This window comes from Tachysurus fulvidraco, chromosome 21 (genome assembly GCF_022655615.1).
Source record: "Tachysurus fulvidraco isolate hzauxx_2018 chromosome 21, HZAU_PFXX_2.0, whole genome shotgun sequence".
Taxonomy (NCBI): domain Eukaryota; kingdom Metazoa; phylum Chordata; class Actinopteri; order Siluriformes; family Bagridae; genus Tachysurus; species Tachysurus fulvidraco.
In genome coordinates this window covers 6,294,883-6,317,636 of record NC_062538.1, presented here as the reverse complement: position 1 = coordinate 6,317,636, position 22,754 = coordinate 6,294,883, and the positions used below count along the sequence as shown (strand labels likewise).

General features: G+C 39.7%; 1 protein-coding gene and 1 long non-coding RNA gene across 8 annotated transcripts; one reads left to right on the top strand and one right to left on the bottom strand.

Annotated features, from left to right (window-relative positions):
- The first annotated feature begins 4,999 nt into the window (after positions 1-4,999).
- On the top strand, positions 5,000-11,327 carry LOC125139878. 2 transcript variants are annotated; one of them, XR_007139021.1, is made up of 5 exons: positions 5,000-5,170; positions 6,745-6,801; positions 8,037-8,078; positions 10,607-10,650; positions 11,300-11,327. It is a non-coding gene; the product is annotated as an uncharacterized LOC125139878 (long non-coding RNA). The 2 variants fall into 2 exon arrangements; XR_007139022.1 differs by lacking the exons at positions 10,607-10,650; positions 11,300-11,327 and adding an exon at positions 8,526-8,594.
- Positions 11,328-14,396: 3,069 nt separating this feature from the next.
- On the bottom strand, positions 14,397-22,216 carry si:ch211-57b15.1. Of its 6 annotated transcripts, none has more exons than XR_007138927.1 (16): positions 21,670-22,216; positions 21,029-21,102; positions 20,578-20,785; positions 20,093-20,262; positions 19,900-19,998; positions 19,264-19,476; positions 19,000-19,178; positions 18,292-18,636; positions 17,980-18,097; positions 17,815-17,902; positions 17,601-17,720; positions 17,228-17,344; positions 16,724-16,912; positions 16,354-16,480; positions 15,526-15,728; positions 14,397-14,787 (listed from the first exon to the last, which is right to left on the bottom strand). XR_007138927.1 is itself a non-coding variant. In XM_047805357.1 (7 exons), the coding sequence occupies exons 3-6, from the start codon at positions 20,775-20,777 to the stop codon at positions 19,277-19,279; spliced, it is 669 nt and encodes a 222-aa protein (XP_047661313.1). In that variant the 5' UTR covers positions 20,778-20,785; positions 21,029-21,102; positions 21,670-22,216; the 3' UTR covers positions 18,829-19,178; positions 19,264-19,276. The 6 variants fall into 6 exon arrangements, 1 of the variants encoding a protein (XP_047661313.1); XR_007138925.1 differs by having other exon boundaries at positions 15,526-15,722; XR_007138928.1 differs by having other exon boundaries at positions 15,526-15,722; positions 19,264-19,426.
- Between the last annotated feature and the right edge of the window lie 538 nt (positions 22,217-22,754).

Sequence of the window (22,754 nt, the reverse complement as noted above, 5' to 3'; positions counted from 1 at the left end):
GGGATAAATAATCAGCAACAAAATTTCTCTTACCCGGACAGTGCTCAATTGTAAACACATAGGGCTGCAGAGCCAGACACCAGCGCAGTATCCTTGAATTACCATTCTGCATGGTTTGCATCCATTTCAGGGCACGGTAATCAGTCTGTAACGTGAATTCGCGTCCAAGCAAGTAATTCCGCAGGGAGTCCACAGCCCACTTGATGGCAAGGCCTTCCTTCTCAATTGTTGAGTATTTCCGCTCTCTTTCAAAGAGTTTTCTGCTCAGAAATAGGACTGGTCTCTCTTCATGAGCCTCTCCTTGGACTAGCACTGCTCCCAAGCCAACATCAGAAGCATCCACCTGTACAATAAATCTCTGAGAGAAATTAGGGCAATGTAATACTGGTTCATGGCATAACAAATCTTTAAGTGCATTGAATGCTTCTTCACATTCATTCGGCCAACAAAATTTAGCAGGACTCTTCTTGGTCAGATCAGTCAGAGGTGTAGCCAGTGATGCAAAGTGGGGAATAAATCGGCGATACCAGCCGATTAAACCGAGAAAAGATCTCACCTGCTTTTTAGTTTGAGGATGAGTAATGTTTTGGATAGCCTTAAGCTTTTCCACTTGGGGCCTGATCTGTCCATGCCCTAGTAAATAACCCAAGTATCTCACCTCTGTCTGAGCCCATGAACATTTTGTGGTGTTGATTGTGAGTCCCGCTTCCTGAAGACGCTGTAGAATGTCCACAAGATGCCGTAGATGTTCTTGCCAGGACCCACTGTATATCACCACATCATCAAGGTATGCAGCTGCATACTGGTCACAACCCGCAAGGACACGATACATCAATCTTTGAAAAGTGCTCCATGTGATCCAAACGGCATTACCGTATACTGGAGTAGCCCTGAGGGAGATCGAAAGGCAGTGTAGGGCTTGCACGAGGGACTAAGGGGCACCTGCCAATAACCTTTACACAGATCTAATGTAGTCATAAAGGATGCATTGCCCAGTCTCTCTATCAACTCGTCAATCCGCGGCATCGGATAGGAATCAAAACATGATACACTATTTAGTTTTCTGAAGTCAGTGCAAAACCTAATTCCTCCATCCTTTTTAGGGACGAGTAGTATGGGGCTTGACCACTCACTTTTCGATGGTTCTATAATCCCCATTTCCAACATGGTCTTGATCTCAGTCATTAACTGTTCTACCATGTTCTACGGGACTCGATAGGATTTCTGTCGTATAGGGGTAGTGTCCTTCAGGATGATATTGTGTGTGAGAATCTCAGTCCGACCCGGCCTTTCCTGGATCAGAGAGGGAAAAGATTGAAGTACCTCAGCTGGCTGCTGTTGTTGTTGGTTATTCAAATGTGAACAACATTCTGGGGCATCTTGTATTGACTGAACTGGACCCATATCTGGTTCATTCTCTTCCTCCATTACGGCTCTCACCATCATCACTTGGTCTTTAACCTTCTTGGGACCTTGGAGATCAGACACATTCTCTTTAAATTCTCTGAGAAGATTAACATGTAGAACCTGCTTAGGCTGTTTTCTTTCTGGACACAAAATCTCATAGGTTACTGGACCCAGTTTTCTGGTTACAACATATGGACCCTGCCATTTGGCCGACAACTTGCTGGTACCTGATGGTAATAGTAATAGAACTTTCTGTCCTGGTTTGAAATCCCTTTCCCTGGCATGTGTGTCATACCAGACCTTTTGTCTTTGCTGGGCAGCAGCTAGGTTTTCTTTAGCCAGAGTCCTAAAGTTCTCCAACTTGTCCCGCATCTGTAAGATATATGAAGCAATACTGTACTGGGTTGGTTCCTCTGCTATCCACCCCTTCTTGAGCATGTCCAGGGGGCCACGGACTTGCCTGCCAAACAAAAGTTCAAAAGGTGAGAAACCGGTTCAACACTGAGGGACCTCTCTATAGGCAAAAAGAAGAAACGGAATCCATTTATCCCAATCTCTCCCAGACTCCTCAACAAATTTCTTCAGCATGTTTTTCAACGTAGCATTAAAGCGTTCTACAAGACCATCTGTTTGAGGGTGAAATGGTGTAGTTCTGATTCCCTTAATGCCTAGATGTTTATACAACAGCTTCATCACTTTAGCCATAAAGTTTGGCCCCTGATCTGTGATAATTTCGGATGGAACTCCAACCCGTGAAATCAAGTCAACCAAACATCTCACAATGTGTTTAACTTGGACTGAACGCAAGGGGATATCGGGTAGCATAGTCGCAGATCACCAATGCGAATCGGTGACCCGAACTACTCTTTACCAAAGGACCTATTATATCCATACCTATACGATCAAATGGAGTCCCAATAATGGGCAAAGGTTGCAGATAACTTCTATCAGCTTTTCGAACAGGTGCTACCATTTGACATTCAGAACAAGTTTTACAGTATTCTTGCCCATCATGGTACATTTTTGGCCAATAAAACCGTTGACTGACACGCTCATACGTTTTCTGTTGGCCTAAGTGTCCTGACCAAGGGATGGTATGCCCCAAATGTAAAATTATTCGATGCAATGCTTTGAGTACCACTAATCTAGGACTCTGTATGTCAGCCAGGTACAAAAGGTTGTTCTTTAAAATGTACCGGTCCCCCCCAAACCATCTACTTCACACACTTTTGCAAACAAGGGTTGTAAAGCAACATCTTTTTGTAACTCCCTAAAATTATCAGGAACCTGCCAACGGGAATTAAGCAACTCAGACCCAGAGTCAGGAAGATTTGCTAACCTCTCTTGTACCTTATCCTTCCCCCTATGTTTTTCCTGTCGTCTCTGTCTTTTACTTTTTCTCTCCTTCCCCACATTAGAAAATAATTCAGCTTCTGCATTGGGAAGAGGTTGCAAGCCTTTAGCCTGGGACCTTGTAACTACTGCACACATTTTGGAAGTCACCAAATCAGTTAAACAAGGAAAATCTTCCCCTAACACCACATCAAACGGTAATTTCTCAACTACCCCCACCCTTAACAAGTATGCTTGTTCTTCAACAATGACAGAGACTTCAGCAGTCGGATAAGTTTGTTCATCCCCATGTACACATCCCAAGCATACAGTATCACTATAGTATCACTATTTCACAGTTCAGCAAGTCAGATTTCACCAAAGTTTGTGTACTACCTGTATCAACCAAAGCCTGGGCAGGCTGACCATTTACAATTACCATTAGAATGTGGCTATGTTTCTCGGTAGATGATGATTCGGCAAAACACTCATTCCTGGGAACATAACACATATTAGTCACTTTGGTTTTTTTAAGGGGACAAAGGGAAGCCTTATGTCCAGGTTGCTGACAATAAAAACAAATCAAAGTTGCATTAGAATGTTTCCCAAACACTCCCACTGTCTTATCAACGGGTTCCTCAACTTTACCCCTGCCCACAGTCACAGTACCTTTGTTGGTTCGTGGTGGATCTCGATGTGCAGCCATGTATCTCTCAGCCAACCTAGCAGCTTCCTCACCAGTTAGTGGTTGGTTTTCTTTAACCCTTACTCTCATGTCAGGACGCAACACTCTTAGATACTGTTCCAGTATGATGGTTTCTCCCAGCTGTTCCTTGCTCTTCATTTCCGGTCGCAGCCAACTCTCGTTCAAGCCCTTAATGCGGTGTAGGTCTCTCTTACACTTTCTCCAGTTGGTACCGTCAGACTCCTGAAACGCAGGCGATATGTCTCCTCAGTCACGTTGTACTTGGCCAGCACAGCAGCTTTGATGTCAGCATAAGATCCGGAACGTCGTTCATCCATGCCTGCATAGGCCTACAGAGCTTTGCCTGTTAACAAAGTTACCACTCGTGCTGCCCACTAATCGGTTTGCCATCCCCACGTTCTAGCAATGCGTTCGAACCGCACAAAGAAGCTCTCCACATCCTCACCTTCCACAAAATCAGGAATTTGACGTTCATGAAAACGTCTCAAAGGTGCTACCAGTGGTACAGACATACTTGGCAGATGGTCCTCTGGTTGGGTTGCATGAGGTTCTGAAAACATGGCTCCTCCTCCTGGTGCTTGTGGAAGTGTTCTGGGTGTAGGTAATGGGTAGTGAGTTTGTTGACTTATCTGTTGAACTGATTCCCACCCTGCCTTGGATTTCTGGAGAATGGTAAACCCATTCAATTCACCTTTCATGTGACTGCTTCAATAGTAAAACAAACAAAATAAAGAACTTACCAAACTGTATTGTGTCTTTATTTAACTTGAACTGTGTGTGCCACATCACATGTTCTATGATTGTAAGCAAGTGTTTAAGATTGTTTAATTTTACATTTGTTACTTTAAACAATATTGGGTTTAAACATACTGCCAACTATGGAATTATGTTTGGGATGGTTTTTCTACAAGCCATATTTCCTTTCTGTTTTCAGCCCACATACAGTACAACAATATTTTTAATGTTTAGGCACACTGACCAAAAGTAATTTTTGTAGGGACATATACTAATTAGATCCATGATATCTGCTAAGGTCTGTTTTGGTCACTGAGTCAATGAATCAAATTGTAATAAATCTCAACGGTAGAGCTCATGATGCAGATGGACCATTAACTGAAACAGCACAATGAAAAAGAAAACCATAAAAATGCTGGCTGGATACACCACATGCTTACACTACTACAAACTTGGAGGCATAAAGCCTAAAGTTTTTTAGTGCACAACACAGTCTAGTCTGAACTAAATACAGACTCAGTCTGCAAACAAACATTACACTTGGTGTCATTTTTTGAATACATATTATGAGCACTCTGTTTTTTCCTGACTAAAAGATGATCAATCACAGAAAATCAATTAAATATAGATTTGCAGATGTATAATACATCCAGTAGACTATCAATAATTTCCCTGGAATCTAAAGTGCCCACAAATCTGGTTATGAAAAATTTGATTATATGATTCAAACAGATTAACACTTAAATATGTACAATTCAAGTTCATGGTTAACCCTATAAATGTGAGTGAAACAACACTTGTTTAACTTGCACAGGTTGGACCAAGGATATTAATGATGATCAGCTGAGTACGCTGCACCTCACACCCTGTGAACCATTGGAGAACACAAGCAACTGCGAGGTGGTGAGGACCACACTACAGAGGGGGAGATGGAGCAGACGAGCACTACAGAGGGGAGGATGGAGCAGATGAGTACTTCGGAGGGTCAAGGTAATTAGGACAGATGTTGACCCATGGGTTACTTTAACGTTACTTGACTTCCAGTGTTTTTTTTTGTTTTGTTTTTACCCATAGAGCTTTATGCAGGTTAGGGCGGCATGATATATATTTTCAGCATCAACATTGCAATGTATGCATGTGAAAGTCACATTGCAGGACGCATGATGTCAAATAGGGAAATTAACTCAAACACGTCACGCTAAAACATTTTTGCTGCTTGATACTAAAGTAAAACTTTCAAGTTTCTAATTTCCATGATTTATCTACAAGAAAAGTCCATCTGATATTATATTATTAGACAGATGATAGATCTATCTGTTCTAGGGCTGTTGGAGCAAATTTCTTGAGTCACACACTTAAATGTCAGGGTAGGGCCGCATGATATTTAAAAAAATTAAAATGTAAAAACTTTGTTTTTCTGCACCATATATTATGATAGAAATTCACAAAAAAAAAATCACCAGATAACTTGAGTAGCTCTATTTGGAAAGAATTAACCATTCAAGGATGATTTTGTAGGTGAGTGAATACACATTGAAAATAATGAACAAATCACAAGCATAAATAAATACAATAGAACAAAGATACAAATGAAATAAATAGTGCTTTTATATATTTTCAGGTAAATCTAACAGGAACAGAAATTTAATAGTCAATTGTAAAATAACACTGCATATTCTTAACTGTATAAATTAAATATAATTAATTTGTGTTAAAACTACAAAAGTGATTTTTCTCTTTGTCTTTTATTGTTTGATTGACATTCATGATACAGAAAGCAGCAGGAATATAGGCTACGGTCACTTTAAGACGATGCGTGGATCCAAAATACTGTTACACAACCAGTTTTCTTTCTCAATTGTAACAGCATTCTGTGTTCAGGTCTGCATGGCTCTGCGTGTGTGCGCACAGAACACAGACAGCTGCGCGTGCACAATTCAGTTGTCTTTCTCGTTTTTGTGTGCTCGAATGGTTTAAAATTGCTTTAATGTTGAAACTTACATGACCTAAAACACACTGAAATGCTAAACTTTAATTATATGATGGTCAAACTTTGCATTCAATCTGAGAATCATGTACGTGTTACGCCCTTAAATCTAGTGTAGGCAATGTTAGAGAAACCAGCCAGGGGTGCTAGATTATGAAAGTATACAACTGTAAAAATACCACCCCTCCCATCAGGCCTCACAAATTAAGCATACATTTGATTTTGGTCATTTTCTGTGCGTACTATATGTATAATTATTTCTAAAAGCAAAGCAAACTCATGGCACCAATTGAAACACAGTTTTGGAAGTGCTTACATAGCACACATAAGAGAGTCTAAAATTCAGTGAATCCTTAGGTCCTTCTTGTCAGTGGGGTAAAAGGATTTCAGTGTTTGTCCATGAGCGCTTGAAGGCAACAAATCTTAAAATCAATTGGATTGTCATGAAATTTGATGAGCACATTTCATGCTAACCACACCACATGCCGCACTTGTGTGTTATTGTGATCTAGTATTATAAATAATAAGTTAAAGCTTTATTTGGTATATGAGTAATTTTCTTTCTCCAACCCCACAGCTGTCTTCACAGGGTCAGCCAGGGGCACAGTCACAAGTCCCAAAAAGAAAAAGTCAGGTATGTAAATAATATTTGTAGGGTAATTATTGGTGGATCTGATATCTCTATTAACATAGCTCATTTGTCAAGCAGATTCTCATAAGCAATTGAATTAATTTAAAGGGGACCTCTTATGCTTATTTCTATATTTATGTTGGCTTTGTAGAAGCCAACATTCTGTTTTCCTTAGACAAAAAATTGTAAATAGTAACTCCTCCTAGGGCTTTCGAGCCACATGCACCAAATTCTGACATGTTGTAGACCCTGGTCTAGTTAGTTGCTATTACTTTTCTAAGCGATCCGAGTACCGGTACGTCCGGTACCGGGTCTCAAACTGGCCTTTTTTCCCATAGACTCCTATTATAAACTTTGGAGGTTTATAAGCTTTCGAACCAACTACACCAAATTAGGCCAGCTCCTTTAGGGTGATACTCTGAACAAAGTTATAATTGGTATACCGACTGGCCTTTCAGTTGTGCCGCAGCCCCGCCCCCAATATATGCAAAATCAAAAAACTTTTTGCAACATGGACATGTGACATGTCAAAACACTCAGAACAATGAGGAGAACTTCTTCACGGGTATTCTGATCACGTCACGTGACGTCACATGAAAAAAAAAAATTAACACAACATGGACATGTGACATATCAAAACACAGCCCAATGTGGGGAACTTCCTCAAGAGTATTTGGATGACGTCACATGCTCGTCTCCACTTACCTCCAAATGTTTTGGCACCCTAGCTTTCTGTCTACTTGCTTCCAAAAGTAACAGTGTCCCTTATGTCCACTCGCCTCCAAAAAGCACCGGCCTTTGCGAATACTTGCACCATCAAAGACAACATCAAAGTTTGTTGCGACAAACTTTACAAATCTAGTTCTATTCTGAAACTCCACTAGAATAGCTTTGCATGTCCACAGTTACAAATGGCCCTTATCTTAAATTGGCCCTTTTATTCAGAACCTCAGTTCATTGTCTGTCTGAAAAAAGCCATTTTAGATGGAGCAATCTAGAAGCCTACTGGTTATTATGCTAATAAACCTGCACATGATGTAAAATGTGGAGCCAACATAATATTGTGTACACATTTACTGAAAGAGAGAGGATGTTCTGGTCTCATATTTTGGGGGTATCTAGATGCACCAGGGACACATTTATGTTGAAAAGACATTACAAAGTGCATTTTTGTCAATTATAATTTTTATTTTTTTCTGAGTGGATATATGACTGGACTGTAATCTTCTATCCCACAGGTGGACTAAGACATATGCCTGAGAGGAAAAAGCCACAAAAGAGTAAGTGCATGTAAATGCAATGATTGATGCTTCCATCAGTGTGTTGAAATTGCTATTTTACCCTTGGTTATTTGCTATATTTTTATTGGGTTTTTTTAACTACTTACAACAAAAAAATTGCCCTAACAGACAAACTATAAAATCCAACTGGCTTCAGGTGTCTAATTTGACCAAAATGCATTGGCAAGTAGTAGAAGAAGCAGCAGCAGTAGAGTATTCTCAATTGTGATTTGTGGCTCAGCAGAGGTATTGTTATTCAAGCAAGAATACCACATTTGAACTGAGAATAATTTGGCTATAGGGTACAAGTTAAACCTGGTTCAACTTTTGATTAAAGATAAACATCACTTGTCATCCTTGTAAGTCTGGTCACTACTTAAGTCTTCTTAGTTGTTTATTTTGTTCCTAATCTAAGAAATGTGCGAAACATATTTTTGATGTTCACAGATTGCTCCTATCACACTCGCCTAGAGACTTTCCCCAACATGAGTGTTGTAAGAGAAAGAGTGAGAAAGGTTAGACAGTCATACAAGAAAAGCATAGTGTAGACAATATGCCGAGTGTAATATAATATTTAGAAACCTCCTTGTGTGTTGGCAATACATACAGTACTATACATACCATAATTGTTAGATAGATCATTTTTGTGTTTTTATTACAGATTAGGAAGGAGCTTGTACTGAAAAATTCATTATCAGATACTGTAAATATCAACAATGACCCTTTGTATCAATGAAACTGTAATGGGTCTGTCTGTGTTTTCCCCTTGTTTCTGTCTGCCGTCTCTCCCTGGTATTAATTGTTTTGCTCCGCCCACTCATTGCTCACCATGGACACTAATCACATTCCATCTCTTTCCCAGGTGTCTTGTCTTTGTCTCTAATCGTCTCTGCTTTGTTATTGGGTCCTGTCCACTATATCTACTCTGTCAGTTCACTTCCCTGGTGTTGGTCGTTGTAGGTGTTTGGTTCATGTTGTTCTCTGTTCCTGTTCTGTGTCCTGATCTGTTTTGCCTGCCTGTATGTTTGTTTCTTGTTTTTGTCCAGTAAAGTCCTATCTGCATTTGGATCCTCTCTTGCCTTTTGTTTCACCGTGTCACATCGTGACAGAACGACCAACCACATGGATCCAGCAGAAATCCTGTTTTGTCTACGTCAGGAGGACGCCCCAGTTGAGGAATACACGGAGGTATTCTTGGACCTGTGCAACGAGGTCAATTTTGGCGAGAAGGCGCTCAAGGATATCTTTAAGCATGGACTAAGGGACATCCTGCGGTATCTGCGGACACCCTGCCAAACCGACCGGGTCGCCGGAACCGACCGGGTCGACGGAACCTGCCGAACCGACCGGGTCGACGGAACCGACCGGGTCGACGGAACCTGCCGAACCCACCGGGTCGACGGAACCCACCGGGTCGAAGGAACCGGCCGAGCTGACGGAACCAGCCGACTCAGCCGGGTCGACCGATATGACTGAGTCAGAGAACGCGGTCGACATCATGACACCCAAGCTACCTGAACTCTCTGCCTGGCCTGAACCTATGCATGTTTCTGTTTTCCTGTGTTTTGCTTCGCTGGACTTGCCAGCCCTTCTACCTCCTGTCCCTGTTCATAGGCCCAAAGCACCACCCTGGCTGCCAACTCCGTTCTGGTCTCTGGCTCCGCCTCCAGCACCACCCTGGTCTCTGGTCCTGCTCTGGTCTCTGGCTCCGCCTCCAGCACCACCCTGGTCTCCGGTCCTGCTTTGGTCTCTGGCTCCTCCTCCGGCACCACCCTGGTCTCCGGCTCTGCCTCCGGCACCACCCTGGCCTCCTGTTCTACCGGCTCCGCCCTGGCCTCCTGCTTTGTCGGCTCCGCCCTGGCCCCCTGTTCACCCGGCGCCGCCCTGGCCTCCGGCTCTGCCGGCGCCGCCCTGGCCTCCGGCTCTGCCGGCGCCGCCCTGGCCTCCTGCTCAGCGGGCGCCACCACTACACGAACCCGACCCGCCCTCCCACCCTGGTTGCGCCTTCGCTCCACCCGCCTGAACTGGGTTTTGTGGACTTGGGAGCGTCTGGAAGCCGCTCGTAGGGGGGGGCTCTGTAATGGGTCTGTCTGTGTTTTCCCCTTGTTTCTGTCTGCCGTCTCTCCCTGGTATTAATTGTTTTGCTCCGCCCACTCATTGCTCACCATGGACACTAATCACATTCCATCTCTTTCCCAGGTGTCTTGTCTTTGTCTCTAATCGTCTCTGCTTTGTTATTGGCTCCTGTCCACTATATCTACTCTGTCTGTTCACTTCCCTGGTGTTGGTCGTTGTAGGTGTTTGGTTCATGTTGTTCTCTGTTCCTGTTCCGTGTCCTGATCTGTTTTGCCTGCCTGTATGTTTGTTTCTTGTTTTTGTCCAGTAAAGTCCTATCTGCATTTGGATCCTCTCTTGCCTTTTGTTTCACCGTGTCACATCGTGACAGAAACTCAGTGCCTATAACCAATCATAATAGCCTTATGCTAAGAATTGAATTTGTGTTTTAATGCTTTTTATTTTCTTGACAGGGCAAAGCAGAAATGTTGGTTGACTGGGAGCCCTGTCCAGTATGGTATGTATTCTTCTGTTTTTCTGCTTTATCAATTATTGCATGCATTATTAATTTACTTCATTCATTTTCTACCGCTTATCCGAACTTCTTTGGTCACGCGGAGCCTGTGCCTATCTCAGGCGTCATCGGGCATCAAGGCAGGATACACCCTGGACGGAGTGTCAACCCATCACAGGGCACACACACACTCATACACTCACACACTACGGACAATTTTCAAGAGACGCCAATCAACCTACCATGCATGTCTTTGGACCGGGGGAGGGAACCGGAGTACCCGGAGGAAACCCCCGAGGCACGGGGAGAACATGCAAACTCCACACACACAAGGCGGAGGTGGGAATCGAACCCCCAACCCTGGAGGTGTGAGGCAAACGTGCTAACCACTAAGCCACCGTGTCCCCCTAATAATTTACTTGTTAATTTTTATTTGTTTTGTTTGTTTATTTATTCATGTATTGCTACAATGATTTGTTATTAATCTGTTCTGTTTTACAAATGGTGCTAGTTCACAGATGGAAAATTAAACTGTTATACTTATAAAAACATGTTCTGTAATGATATGTGCTTTACACTTGTTAAAAGGTTTATGTTTATTGGAAACACCCAACTACAAAGTTCAAAACAAATTTCCTTCTTTTTTTTTTAGTGGCAAGGAGTGGGCCTATTCCTGGCAGCCAAAGGATTCTCTCCAAATGACTAAAAATAAATAAAATGTACAATTGTAATCCATTTTGGTTTCTGCCTATTTATTACATTTTTTTTCTGTGCTGCATTTGAAGTTGTATCACATCTTTCTGTAGTGGTGAAAAGATAAATCTCCAATAAATGTGACAAATGTTACACCCAAGCAGGCTTAAATAGAAATATACTTAATCCAACTCAATTTCCTTTTCAGATGTCACTCAGAAACATGTTTTTATGTGTCATGATTATAAATTTCACTGGTATTTTATTACAGTTTACATAATTAATAATAATTTGTTAAATTTATATGGTACTTTTCTGTGTACTGAAAGTGCTTTACATGTAAGGGGAATCTCCTCAACCACCACCAATGTGCACCATCCACCTGGATGATGCGACGACAGCCATATTGCGCCAGAACTCCCACCACACACCAGCTTATTGGTGGAGAGGAGACAGAGTGATGAAGCTACTTGATTTTGTGTTCTGTTGTCCGTGCTTTTCAAGTTAACTTAACCTTACAGTCCACTGTTAAGAAAGGCTTGTTTGAGAATTATGAAGCTAGAATATGGTTCAACAATAAGTGACCATACCATTACATTCTCTCTCCCACACTCTCACTGTCTTCCACTCCAAACTTGTCAGCTGACTGTTGGCACTTTACTTCTTAAACCAATCATATTTTTAAATAAGTTTAAAGCTGTTCCTTAGCTGCTGTCAGTTGTCATTTCAGGCAAATTGACGTGACCCTCTTCCACCCCATTCACCTCCAGTCATCATTGCATTCAGCTCCCATGGATCCTTCCGCTGAGCTCCACATTCATCTTATCAGCATCCAGATTTTCAGCCCTGTATCACCACCATTGTCTAGACTCCATGCCAAAGAATATTGGTTTCAACTTCTGCATCTTGTCAGTAAATTGTTATTACGACTCTTTAATGAATAAATAGTCATTTGGTGTATTTTCATTTGTATTTTTGTCAAAGAACACAAATGAACTACAATAAACACTTGTAAAATATAATTTTTGTTTTTACTTTTCCATGCATCATAATAACTCATAACACAATATGACAGTGATATAGTTGATTAAATAAATAAACAACTTACATTGAGCATATTTAATTGAGAAATTTGATTGTTTTAGGTGGATTACTTTGAAATGACAATTTGGGGTAGCATATAATTTAATTATAAATATACTTTTCTGGATCACCATGGTTATAGCTACTATAAATGAACACTAGTCACTAGTGTTTTTCACTAGTTAAAAGACAACTACTGATTTTTAACCCTAAACTGGATGAACTTCAAGTGTGGATACTGATTTGAACGCTCAGTAACAAGTTCATTGGCGCATCTGTACTGTGAATTGTAGTTTTTAAATACAGTGATATATTCCCCATATTTAGAAGTTGACAGTATTAAACTGTGGATCCTCTTAAGGGCTTTAAAGGGGGGGGGGCACATTGGTGTTATCAGATTTAAAAATATAATTGTTAAATGGGTGAAAATAGCTTGTGAGATATTTTTGACAGCACCCCCAGTTGGTGCCCAATAGTGACTATACTCACATGATAGCTGAGGTCCAGAGCTCTCTATAACAGCTGGTCCCATGTCTGTAGACCTTTTTGTTGCTGGATTATAATACTTCAAACATGGTCCAAGGTCAAGGTTCAAAGATCAGTATTTGGAACGCAGGGGCCATGTAGAACCTTCATACTGACATATGTTACTCTCCAGGTTGAGACCTTTCCAATTGATGTATTTGGATTAGCTCTAAGACAAAGTTTTAATTTTCTCTTTTTTTATTACCACAAGCCATCCCAGGCCTAGTTTCATAGAGCACTTTGAAGGCCCTGTATATAAAAAAGAAGCTTTTGTTTGTTTTTCCTTTTTATGTGAAAATAGTGACCAAAATGAGTCACTTTCAAGTTTACAATATGACAGAATCTGTTTTATTAGCTAATTTCTTTCAGTCCTTCGGAAAACTTTTAATTATCACAATTTCATGAAAAGGCTTTGCACAGGTATAGCTTTACAGAACCCCTTTGACAAAAATTACAAAGTTGTTTGACATGGCCTAATTTTTAAGATTATTTTCATGATGACATGCGAGATCTATGTTTTCAGTCTCAACCCAAGTCCTTCAAGCATTCCCCCACACCTGTAGTAATGCACTGGATGGTCAGCAGAATTGTAGGCAATTCCAGTTGGTCACTACAAGTTTGTTACAACGATGAAACCCCTTGAGATGAACCATCGTTTTCAAGAGGGTCCTTAACACATATCAGGGACACAAACAGGTGGGGGTGAAAAGATGAGAACATTGCACGGGGCAGGAGCATGCTTTTTTTTTTGTTTTTTGTTTTTTTGTTTTTTGTTTTACATGCTTATTTGTAGTTACTTCAAGGGATTTTTTCATGTATTATTATTACCCTATATGACAATAGCTGTAATTTTTCACAAAATATTGTTGCAACCCCCCCCCCCCCATAAAAACACATTTTCATTGGATCTATGCAAATCCTATAGATGACCTATTTTGATCTCAAAATGTTCTCACTGAAAGGTGAGGAGTTTGCCTCTATGCATTTACAGAAACTACTGTACATAAACACAATCCAGATACAGTCCCACATACAATACATAGACAAAAACTCTCCCAGGTCTAGCCACTCGCCACCACACCAAGTTGTTTCTCAAAAAATGCCAAAATACATGCATTAAATGTAAAAATACTAATACAAAGCTATGCATACATTATGCATATACACCTTAGATACACATTACTTCTATATCTCAAGTTTAATGCCAAAAGCAGTTTGTTTGTAAATAAATAAATAGACCTGCCTTAAAGTATTAAAAATGCAGTGTGATGTCAAATTAAACAAGATTACTCTTATAAATATGCTTTATTTATCTTTCTTTCTCGAGCTATTTACTTTCATCAACCATAAAACTTTGTTTATAAATAATGTATATAAAAATAAAAGACATAAAATACTCATCTTTGGAAATAATTTATTGAAAATACACCAAATGCATATTTGTCACACGTCATACGGTTGTATTTAATGACACTGGACTGAGGTTAAGGTAACTTGAAAAGCACCAACAAAACAGGGAAACAAGTTATCGGTCAACTGTAATAATATACTATATAAAGTATAATCATAGCATACAAAACAGTGTATTTTTCTGTTACATACAATCTAATGCATTATACAAGCACTGAATGTATTAGCTAAATCTGCTGTACCAATGTACAATGTGCTTGTAAAAAAAAAAAAAAAAAAAAGACAGTGACAAATTGTCAACAAAGGTTGAATTTTCAACAATATAGGATGCATACATATTTTGATGTGGTTAAACAATCAGCATACTAATAATATACAGACATAGGGTGAGTCCATTTCCTTCAACACAGTCCTTTGTGTATCTTCCATCTGGGAAAATACAGAAAAACAAAAAAAGCAAGACGTATGATAAGAAGGTGAAGTTTTAGAATGAACAAGGTGTGTAAAGCATTAATAAATACACAAATAAAGAGTAACAGTAACAGGGGGGTATTCCATCAATGCAGTTAATGTAAGCTGACCACTTGAAAAAGGCTTGCTTAAATTAACACTGACTTTCACTGCAGGCTCAAGCCATTCCACTAAATTATTAGCCACGTCTAGTCAACAGTGACTTTAACCAGGCTTGAATAAGCATGCATTGTGCATGTGCACATAGTTCATAAGCAGCCCTGAAGAGTTGAATAAATTTTAAGGCTTGAGTTACACAGATAGTGCTGTTCCTCAAACTAATTGATCAACTGATCATCTCTTTCCTCCATCCAAAACTTCAACTAGCCGACAGTTTAGTGACTTGACCAGCTGAATTTGCTACGAGCTGATTGGCTGTTGAAACAGGTATTGTACCTTACATTCGAAAACCAGCAACTGGTGAATTGGTGCCATCAGAGTCAATCTGAAAAGGGCCTGTTTACATCACTGTAACGTTCTAAAATGGTTTTGTCTCATTGTGAATCTTTGGTGTGAACTGGGCTTAAGCCACAGTAATGGCACGGAACTCTTACCTAAATTATCAAGATTTATCAAAATAAGCCAGGTGTTTCCTTTACCCACCTTGATGGAACACCCCCCAAGTCTATTCTTGAGAACATATGAACAAATAAATACCTAAACTGTGTTTTCCTCTTCATCCTCACTGGTGTCTGGACTACTGAGGCCACTTGGATCTTCTGCTTCAACATGTAGAAGGACAGAGGCCTCGGGACCTAAAGCAGGCTTGTACTGTTGGAGGACAACTTGCAACTGTTCTGACACCTCTGACAGTCGTCTTCTTAAGAGACAGCAAAGTCCCTCATTTCCCTTGTCTACATCTCAAAATACAAAAGAGATTACATTAAAGACAAACTGCTTGTTAAGATTGCTTAATGAGGCCAAAGAACTTCAATGAAGATTTCATCCATTCAAATCTACATACCAGCATATTTTAATGTGTATCGTTGCCATGGTACCAGGCTAGCTTCTGTATAAACTGACTTGAGGCAACATGATCAGTCTCACTGAGGTGAATTTATGCAGTGAGCCCCAAAGCAGCAGAAATGTGTTTTGTGTTGCAGCCAATGTCTGATAGCTGTTTTAAGTTAACGGTTTTCTTCTTCACTACAGTTGTGCTAAAGTAACACATTGTGTAGCATTCAGGTGTTACATCAAGAAATAGGTGTGTTTGATGGTGCTGAATTCAATGTTCAAAATTCTTTTGTTAATTTCTCCTTTTATTTAACAGCCACAGTACAACAAATACAACAAATCTATCAAGCAAATTTGAAAAGTTTTAAAGCCTTACTGACTTGTTACCATCGCATAATATAATCCCCATTTGTGGCAAAAAGAGCAATAACCCTTCTACTCCATTCAAATTGTGTGGCTGAGACTGATAATGTTTATTTTTTTCCATTTGAAATTCATACTTTAAATGGATAGCGGTTTTATTCAACTTACCCTCCTCAGCCATCTTGTCCTTGAGAAACACATCCAGGCTCTGCAACCATGTGCAGTGTTGTGCCATCTCCAATGCCAAAATGCTTTTTTCCTTGGTCATGCAATTGTTTCTTGATTGAAATGTTGGCTAAGAATCAATAGCAATTGTATGTATGCATGAGACAATCTTGCATAATAGCATTGCAATGTTTTGTAACTACAAATGTACCTTTTCAAGTTGATACATAATAAAAAAAACTGAAAGGCATCTAAGGCATGCATGTAACATATTGAGTGTTGTAATATTCATTTAGTTTGTGTGTTTTTTCAGTATAGTCTATACAGCAGAACTGTAAATAAATTCTTGAGAAGCTTCTGGAAACTGACATACCACTGCCATGAACCTCCCACGGCCATATTTGAGACACATTGCTCTCTCCATTAAGGGAATGCTCCACAGTAGCTACATCTATGTTTGTGGCAGAGTCTTGTACAAGACCATTGTATTTCTGGATCTCCTGAAGGTGTTTTTTGTCTTCTGCCAGCTTCCCTCAAAGGCGGTGGCGAAACTTGCTGCTATCTACAAAAACAAAGTAATACTATTAATTATTTATATATACTGTGTGTGTGTGTGTGTGTGTGTGTGTGTGTGTGTGTGTGTGTGTATATATATATACACACATACATACATACATACATACATACACACACACACACAGTATATATAAACAATTAATAGTATTACTTTATATACACACTTTATATAATTACTTTTTTAAAAAATAAATAAATTAACAAATAAGAAATATAATACTATTTGTATTTCTATGTATTTGTTGAGTAGGATGCATACAGTAGCTTGATTTTTTCAATATATTATATTATATATTTATACCATTCTGACGGTAGAGGGTTTGCTTCCGCTGCCTCACACTAAGGTAAAGACCCTCAATTGACTGCTGAAGTCCTCTGTGTGTGGTGCCTTGACTGGCATGAGATGTATCTTATGTGTCTGTAGAATTAATAGTGAAAACAAATTTTAATCCAACTTGGTATGTGCATTTCCTGCAGGGAAACTGGAATATAAAATAAACATATAAATGTGGCATAACATTGGATGTCTATGGTGGCAGGTGATGTCACCAACTGTTGTACTCCATCGATGATCTCAGCATGATGACCTTTGGCTGCTCTTTAATGTCAAACTTAAAATTTCAAACAGTAGTAAAAAAGGAAATTTGTTGTTTCTTTTATCTGGTCATGCTTACCTTATCAGCTGCCCATTCCTTCACATCAGAGAGCCACTGTGACACCAATTCATCTGTGCAGTGTAGCTCTGCTTTGAGTTCATCTAGCCTTGTAGTCTCATCCTGGAGTCTCTGAAAAGTCTGATTAACAGTTTTAATAATACAATAATCAGGATTAAAACTTGCCAAGTGCACACAACAAAAGGACACACAAAACAATTAACAGTAGTCTTACCTTCACATATCTTGTGGAAAGTGCCAGATGTAGAGAGAGACTTTGTGGTTCCACCCCACTGCATGCAAAGTAACCATGTCCACCCGTGCTGTTGAAAGCAAATAATGAGGTTATGATGCTTAATCTAATAAAAGTATGTAGGAATTTTGCAAACACTCTGATCACCTGCTATGGACATATATTTGGTAGTCAGGGCACAACGTGACAGGTAGCTGTTCACTTGCTCCACCTCCTCTCCAGCTGTTGTTCCTGCTCCTTCCTGGTTCCTACCACTCCATTTAATCTGTTAGTAAAGGGTGGAAGAAATTCAAATCAATTCAAGTAAATATTATTTATATATCCCTATATCACAAATTGCCTCAAAATGCAAATTGTAAAGCAAAAAGGCTACCTAGTATAGTAGCCTTTTCATTTCATATTATTAATGTGCGTGTAAACATTACAAATGTACATATGTTGCAAATATATTATACATACCTCACACTTTGTAGCATGGGCTCGAGCATGCATTATGCTGAGGAAGGGTTTCATTTCGGTGAGCTCCTGAAGGGCAGGAAGGACTCGAACAGCTTTCTCCAAGTATGGCCAATATTTGCAAGCCACATACAAAGCAAAGAATTTTGCCTTGGCTGGCACGAGCTCCTTTTGAAGATACAGGGGGTAGGCAAATATCTCCCCTCTGTACATATCAAGGGCCTTCAGAAGGAACCCATGGCGACACACAGCAACCTCCATCCCCTCTTCATCCAATTTGGAAGCCTTCTTTGACGTCTCCCTCGCTGCTGTCCACTGGGAGTCCCCACATGTGCCTCTTCCCTGTGTCTATGACACACAAACATAGCAAATCAAATAAAAACAATGGTGTCTTACAATATGTAGCATTTATTCTCTCAATTTGATTTTAGAGTACTTGGTAGGCAGAAGTAGTTGAAGTGGGAAGGAAATCAAGTTCGGACACACGTTTTTTTTTTTGTCAACTATTTTGTCAAGTTAAGATAAAACACTTGCATTTCTCACTGCTTTCTGTATGGTGTCGACAAATGTAGACACCACACTGTCTTCAGCCACAAAGAGCCCTTAAAAAAAACTAGGATCATCAGAGCTGAGAAAGAAAGAAAAATAGAGAATCCATCCATTACATATATAAAGTAAATAAATCAATAAAAAGACTGAAACAAAAACCACCTTGTGTTTCGGTGAAAGCGATATAGCTTTCTGTTCCCATCGGCGGAAACAGCCAACATTTCCGGCATGCAGGCTGGGCAGGTGAAAGGTGCACTACAGCAGAGCTGGTCTTCTTCAAAAGAAGCGTAGAAAAACTCCAAAAAGCTCCGCTGCAGTGCATCGTCGTTGATATGTCCATTCTGGAAGATATATAGAAAGAAATAGTATTTGTGATATTGTCTGCTTATGGAAAGACACGTTATAAGTAATAACAATTACACTTACTCTTCCTCCACACTTAGTCCGATGCTCCAACAGCTTTGCAAAGGCTTGTCTGGAGAATCCTCGAGCGATGACCTTGGAGGTCCAGTGTATACAGCGTTGAATTGCTGACAGAGGCTGGCCAAAATCCACTCCTAAGGAGGTCCTTTGAATCAGGAGTCCACTGCTGCTGGCATGTTTGACATTCATATAGTGGCTGATGCAAGTCAAAACGCACTTGGAACAAAAAAGTTAATTTAAAAAATTATAAATAAACATTTACCACATCATTTTTTTACAACAGTTCATTCTGCACATTGTGAATGGTTGAGAGACATTGTTTAAGTTCCTATAATCCCAGTATAGCACTCACACTTCTTGAGAAGTATCACACCTACATTGTTTACATTCGTCTAATTCACCAAATTCCAAACAGCTGTGTCGATTGGATTTCATTCTGGAAGCATTCAAAGGATGTAACTGCTTTGCAACAGCTAACTTTTTTTTTTTGTTTGCAGAGGACAAAAATAAAAAAAGCTGTTTGTATTTGTTCCAGTTAATGTCAATACCATGGGTGTTGACGGGCACAATGTCACAGCACACCAGTATGAAAAACATCAAATCTAAAATAGAAATCTAAGTAGTGTATATTGTTTTTACCATTGATGGTAATCAAAATCACCGGTTTGCCTGGTAATACAGTGAAGCTTGTGCCTTCACAGGAGCAGTCTGGCACCTTCACAGTTGGCAAAATGCAAGCTGGCAAAAAGAAAGAAAACCACTAATTTTGATTATCTGTAACTGGCTGCTGACACACATGAACAGCAACATTAAGACTTTCATGAGAACGTACCTTGCTCATGAGCGCAATATCCACCTTCTCCTTTAATGATGCATGAGGTTGGAGGAATAGCTTCAAAAAACCCATGAATCACACTTTCCCTGTTGTGGAGTGGCTGTTTTTTGTAATGCAATACATCACAGTCCCCACAGAACCAATCCTCAGGAAGACACTCTCTGCACCTACGGAGAAAAAACAAAACAAAAAACATTCTAATATAAATACATCATTTCAGGTGAATAATTTAAGTTATTTCAAATTTACTTTGAGTAGTTCTGATTTGATTTGATAGGACTGCGTAGTAGCTCAATGTTTAGCACCTCACCTCACAGCACAAAGTTCCTTAATGACAATTAACTTGTCATTAATGTGGTTTTCAACTTAAGTTTCTACCATTCCACAAGACATGCAACTTAGCTTATAAAGCACGCCACTGAGCATTAATTCTCAGCAAACTGACCCTGGGTAATTAAAGTTTAATATTATTGAAAACCAACCTAATAACAGCAGGCTCATGGCAAAGGCAACACAAGGGATGACCAACAGCCTCCTTTGCGATAAGGCATTGTAGGTGGTATGGTCTTGCCTCTTTCCAGCACTCTGAGGCTTTCTGCTGCCGAAAAGAACATGATGAAGCAGAGCTTCTCTGAGGCTCAGCAGAAAGACATGATGCCAAAATATTTGAGAGCCTCTCCATATTTTTGTCTGTAAAGAAAATACAAAATAAAGCTGTAAAGGACGATGAGGGCCAATTAAAAAGTCAACTGATCAATATTTTGAATAAACTTTCATGATTCAGTATCAAACTGGACCACATCTTTACTGCATTGTGTTCTTAATCCATCTACTGCACTGACAGTTTTGTCTAAGGGTTTTGTCTTTAATTACTTTACTTTTACATGACTTTTAGATTTAAACTTAAATCCATCACTGTTATTTACCAAATACCTTTTGAGGATTTAGTATTTCTGAGGGAACCTCCACACTGGATGACAGGGAACACTCAACCGGAGGGTATGTGACTGTAAAACACAGAAGAATAACAACAGGTTAGGCTGAGTATTACGAGGTCATCGTATTGTTGAATTATCAAGCACACTTTCGTGTTTATGTGTTGAAAGAAAGATGAGGATGTCATTAAAAGAGAATTGGCGGTGGGTCATCAGGTAGTTTTAGCTGACGTCTTCAACACAGTAAAAGTAGACCATAGCACAAAGCAATAAAAACAAGGATAAAATCTCCTGGTTAAATGTTGAGTAATGTAGTGCTTAAAGTTTAAAAATGAATAACAAATGAGCAAAAACAATGCTTCGGAGTGGCAGAAAGATGCCGAGTGGCGAAAGATGCTTCCTATTGAAATACATTAGATCGAAAGTCGTGCTGAGTGACACGAAAAAAAAAGTCTGCACGAACACGAATCAAACAGATTACATTTCGTGACCTGTGTCACAAACTGCCGTGAGACTGGGTTGTACAGTCAATAAACTTTGCGATAGTCCATTTTATGTCATTTTGAAACTATATGCATCTCGTAAAGCTCACAAGCACTGAGATTAAAAGAACTGCGGTCAAGTTACTCTCTCACTTACGCTTTCTACATAGAGTTCATTTACGATTATTTTACTTAGCAGTCTCTTATCTGTTCAGGGTCCTTGTGTGCAGTCCACAGACTCTTTTTCAGCTTTACAGTGCTTTTTCACGTGGACCGTGCGATCGGCCACCTCGTATCGTCCGTCTCTCTCACTCACTTCGTAGTCCCTCGCACTCTGCCCTCTGACCTTCAGAGGTCAGAGAAAAACCCACCTCATTGGTTAAACAACACTTTTTTTTTATAACAGTATTTTCTTAGTTATTTCTCTTTTGTATGAAAGTAATAATTTTTCACTGTTTACTGTAAAAGAAAATACAAACTAAATAATTATTAGACCCTAATTTAGCAGGGCTCTACATAAGATAGAAAACAAAATAATAAGGTTTTTGTGAACAAATTAATACTAAGTAAATAAATAAAAATGAAAGGATGATATCAGGCACACATATTGACAAGACACGCCCCCTTCTGCTCATTGGCTACACGCTCGTTTTGTTCGTTTTCTGAAGCATTTTTCAAACATCATGCACCCCAATTTTAATGTAAACTACAGCAGTATAACAGCACAGGTGACTTCATATCCCCAGACAAGACTAATGACAAAACTCAGAACAATCAGTTTAGATTTTGTGATTTCAGTTATGATCATGACACTAATACAATGGCCACTGAGCTTGTGTTTAATTGATTCATTTATTTCTGTATTTTTTCTCTAGGAAAACCCGTAGCAGAGAAATGGACCACTGTTGCGCCTCCTACAGCACGACCACAAAGACCACACCACAGGCTGAGATGGGAGGGTAGGTCGCTGATGAACATCTGCTGAACCAGATATATGCAGAAGGCCTACATGTCCTTTTTCACATTGTCACACTGCATCTCCAAACTCCACATGAAACCATTTTAGTTTAGTTATTTACTGCTTATTTGACTGTTATTTACACACCACTAGAAAATAGGGATTTCTCTGGAGGTGTGGGTAAAATGGCAAAAATGTCATTACAATGTGCAAACCGCTTATACACAGTGCATGAGGCTACAAACCCCAAAATACTGTTAGATAGTGAGGATTCAATAAGTGTG

Bases quoted from the DNA above. Each gene is read 5' to 3' on its own strand.
- si:ch211-57b15.1 (XM_047805357.1), bottom strand. From the start codon at position 20,777: ATGGAGAGGCTCTCAAATATTTTGGCATCATGTCTTTCTGCTGAGCCT. The intron at 20,263-20,577 runs GTTGGTTTTCAA...TTTTCTCCGTAG, and splicing joins CATGAGCCTGCTGTTATTAG to GTGCAGAGAGTGTCTTCCTG. The intron at 19,999-20,092 runs GTACGTTCTCAT...TCTTTTTGCCAG, and splicing joins ATATTGCGCTCATGAGCAAG to CTTGCATTTTGCCAACTGTG.